A 659-nucleotide genomic window follows, 5' to 3' on the forward strand; every position below is an offset into this window, starting at 1 on the left:
GGGAGGGGTCCGGTTCAAGTTGGAGTTGCCAGCGGCGGCGCGCCGCAGGGGGCTCTCCGGCAGGGGCTCGGCCAGCAGCGGGGTGCTGCGGCAGCTCTCGCCCGTGTTGTAGGCGCTGGTGCTGTCCTTGTCCGACTTCTCGGGCAGCTCGGAGATGTCAGACAGCTCGTGCTTCTTGGGCTCGCTGGCCGCCAGGTCGTAGAGGCCCTCCTCCTCCAGCAGCCAGGCCTTCATGCAGCGCTCGCGTAGCTGCTGCATCTTCTGCGCCCGCAGGATGTTGCGGCACTTGAACTCCAGGTGCCGCAGCTCCTCCTCCAGCATGGCCATCTCGTGGCCCAGGCTCTCGTTGCGGTTGACGTCCAGGGCCCCGTTGCCGCCGGCCGCCCGGGGGAAGAGCAGGCCCAGCTGGTTGCCGTTCTCCAGGTGGCACTTGATCTCCAGCAGTTCCCGGTAGCGCTCGTACTCCTCGTCTGTGAGGCCCGGGACCTCGGCCCCGCCCAGCCCCGCCCCCTCGGCCAGCAGAGAGTCCATGCTGAAGTGGAAGTCCCGGCTCTGCAGGGCGTCGCCTTGCAGGCCAAAACTTGCGCAGGCTCCCGGGGGTGTTGGTGGAGCTCGGGGGCTCGTCCCCCAGCAGGTCGTGCTCGGAGCTCTCCTCGTTG

The 659-nt window shown here is 68.9% G+C and overlaps 1 protein-coding gene across 1 annotated transcript in view; it reads right to left on the reverse strand.

Moving 5' to 3' along the window:
• PDZD4 (PDZ domain containing 4) overlaps positions 1 to 659 on the reverse strand; it is a 5941-nt gene that overhangs the window by 1497 nt on the left and 3785 nt on the right. Inside the window, 2 exon segments of the mRNA XM_021717770.1 lie at positions 4 to 579; positions 581 to 659. The exon segment at positions 581 to 659 is cut by the window's right edge and continues 2 nt beyond it. Coding sequence (XP_021573445.1) covers positions 4 to 579; positions 581 to 659 — 655 coding nt within the window.

This window comes from Carlito syrichta, unplaced genomic scaffold, assembly GCF_000164805.1.
Source record: "Carlito syrichta isolate Samal-C Ts95f unplaced genomic scaffold, Tarsius_syrichta-2.0.1 Scaffold109710, whole genome shotgun sequence".
Taxonomy (NCBI): domain Eukaryota; kingdom Metazoa; phylum Chordata; class Mammalia; order Primates; family Tarsiidae; genus Carlito; species Carlito syrichta.